The sequence below is a fragment of the Schistocerca americana genome, chromosome X, assembly GCF_021461395.2.
Source record: "Schistocerca americana isolate TAMUIC-IGC-003095 chromosome X, iqSchAmer2.1, whole genome shotgun sequence".
Lineage (NCBI taxonomy): Eukaryota > Metazoa > Arthropoda > Insecta > Orthoptera > Acrididae > Schistocerca > Schistocerca americana.
Window position 1 is genome coordinate 12,793,481 of NC_060130.1, and position 1,465 is coordinate 12,794,945.

A 1,465-nucleotide genomic window follows, 5' to 3' on the forward strand; every position below is an offset into this window, starting at 1 on the left:
ATCCAGTAAAGGAATTAATCGGGGGTGTTTCAACACGAATGCTTAAAAATTCTTTTGTAGTTAACCTATTTTCAGATTATGAAGAGTTCTTTGTTACAGCTTGTATTTTTGTTCCAGGTGGCACTGAACTTGATGGCTGTAGTGATGTTGTGATGGCACAAAGTCGGAAGTTGTTAAACCTTCAGAAACAAGATTTTCAAAAGTACTTCTTCTCAGATACCAATATTTCGCCCCTGTTTGTGTCGGATACACAGATGTCTCAGTTGTTGTCACATAATTTGAGTGTAGTGACTGAATCTAGAAAACAGTTTCTTTTTCTTCCCTGTACCCCAAGCATTATGTGCAATACAGGACTCCTAACAAGACAAACACACAGAGCACAGCCCTCTGTCTTCTCTTGCCGTTTCTGCAGTTTGGGAGCACAGTCCGGAAGTCTGACTAATGTTGACCGGACCGGCAGGGCGAAAATGGTCGACGTGGGTTCGAAGCTGGTGACAGAAGGGACTGCTGCAGCACGAGCAAAGGTTTTTGTGGGACCCGAACTGATGAAACTCGTACGAGAAAATGGCCTGAAGAAAGGTGACGTACTTAGCGTTGCTCGCCTGGCGGGAATTGTGGGGTCCAAGCAGACGTCCAGCCTTATCCCTCTGTGTCATAACATATCTTTATCCTCTGTGGCTGTGGACATTGAACTGGACTCTGCTCTCAACTGTGTGATTGTAACTGGCACGGCAAAGTGTAGAGGGCAGACGGGTGTGGAGATGGAAGCTCTCACTGCTGTATCGGTGTCTGCCTTAACAGTGTACGATATGTGCAAAGCTGTGAGTCATGACATTGTGATATCTGAAATAATGCTTCTGGCCAAAAGTGGGGGAACTAGAGGAGACTTCCACCGGACATGAGCATCTGTGTGGGGCAGTGAAATAAGTTAAGTATACCTGGTGTGATGTAGGCAAATTTCAAAGTCTGTTCATAGTTATCATAAATTATATACACATCGAATTGGCCTGAATATGAGTTTCACCTTTAATTTCGAAAAAGAGAGAAACTTAATTAAAAATAATTTGTCAAGTTGCCCATTTACAAAAGCTTTTCAAAATGTGATTTACCCTTAACCAGTTTTTTTGTAGTACACTGTACATAAATTACACACAAAAACAAAGCTTTCAGTTGCAGTTTTCATGTAAGACACTCTTAACTTCACTAACATTCATTGTTTTGTCACTGTCAGTATTTTTGTCACTCTCCTCCCAAAGTACAGTCGCGTCGCTACAATCCCAGGCATTGCATGTGCAGCATTTCTTGAACCGTACCTTTAAAAAGCACATCTGTTAGATGAATAACTGTGAGTTTGAAATTTGCAACGTAACTGTACCGAATTCCAAATCTCTCTCTCTCTCTGTGCCCTCCCCCAGCTGTGTGGTAGTGTCCTCTGTGTTGCTCTATTGTCTCAATTTTTGATGGT

At 42.3% G+C, this 1,465-nt stretch overlaps 1 protein-coding gene across 1 annotated transcript; it reads left to right on the forward strand.

Annotated features, from left to right (window-relative positions):
• The first annotated feature begins 467 nt into the window (after positions 1-467).
• On the forward strand, positions 468-902 carry LOC124554876 (cyclic pyranopterin monophosphate synthase-like). The gene has a single exon (XM_047128547.1). The coding sequence runs from the start codon at positions 468-470 to the stop codon at positions 900-902; it is 435 nt and encodes a 144-aa protein (XP_046984503.1).
• The last annotated feature ends 563 nt before the right edge of the window (positions 903-1,465 follow it).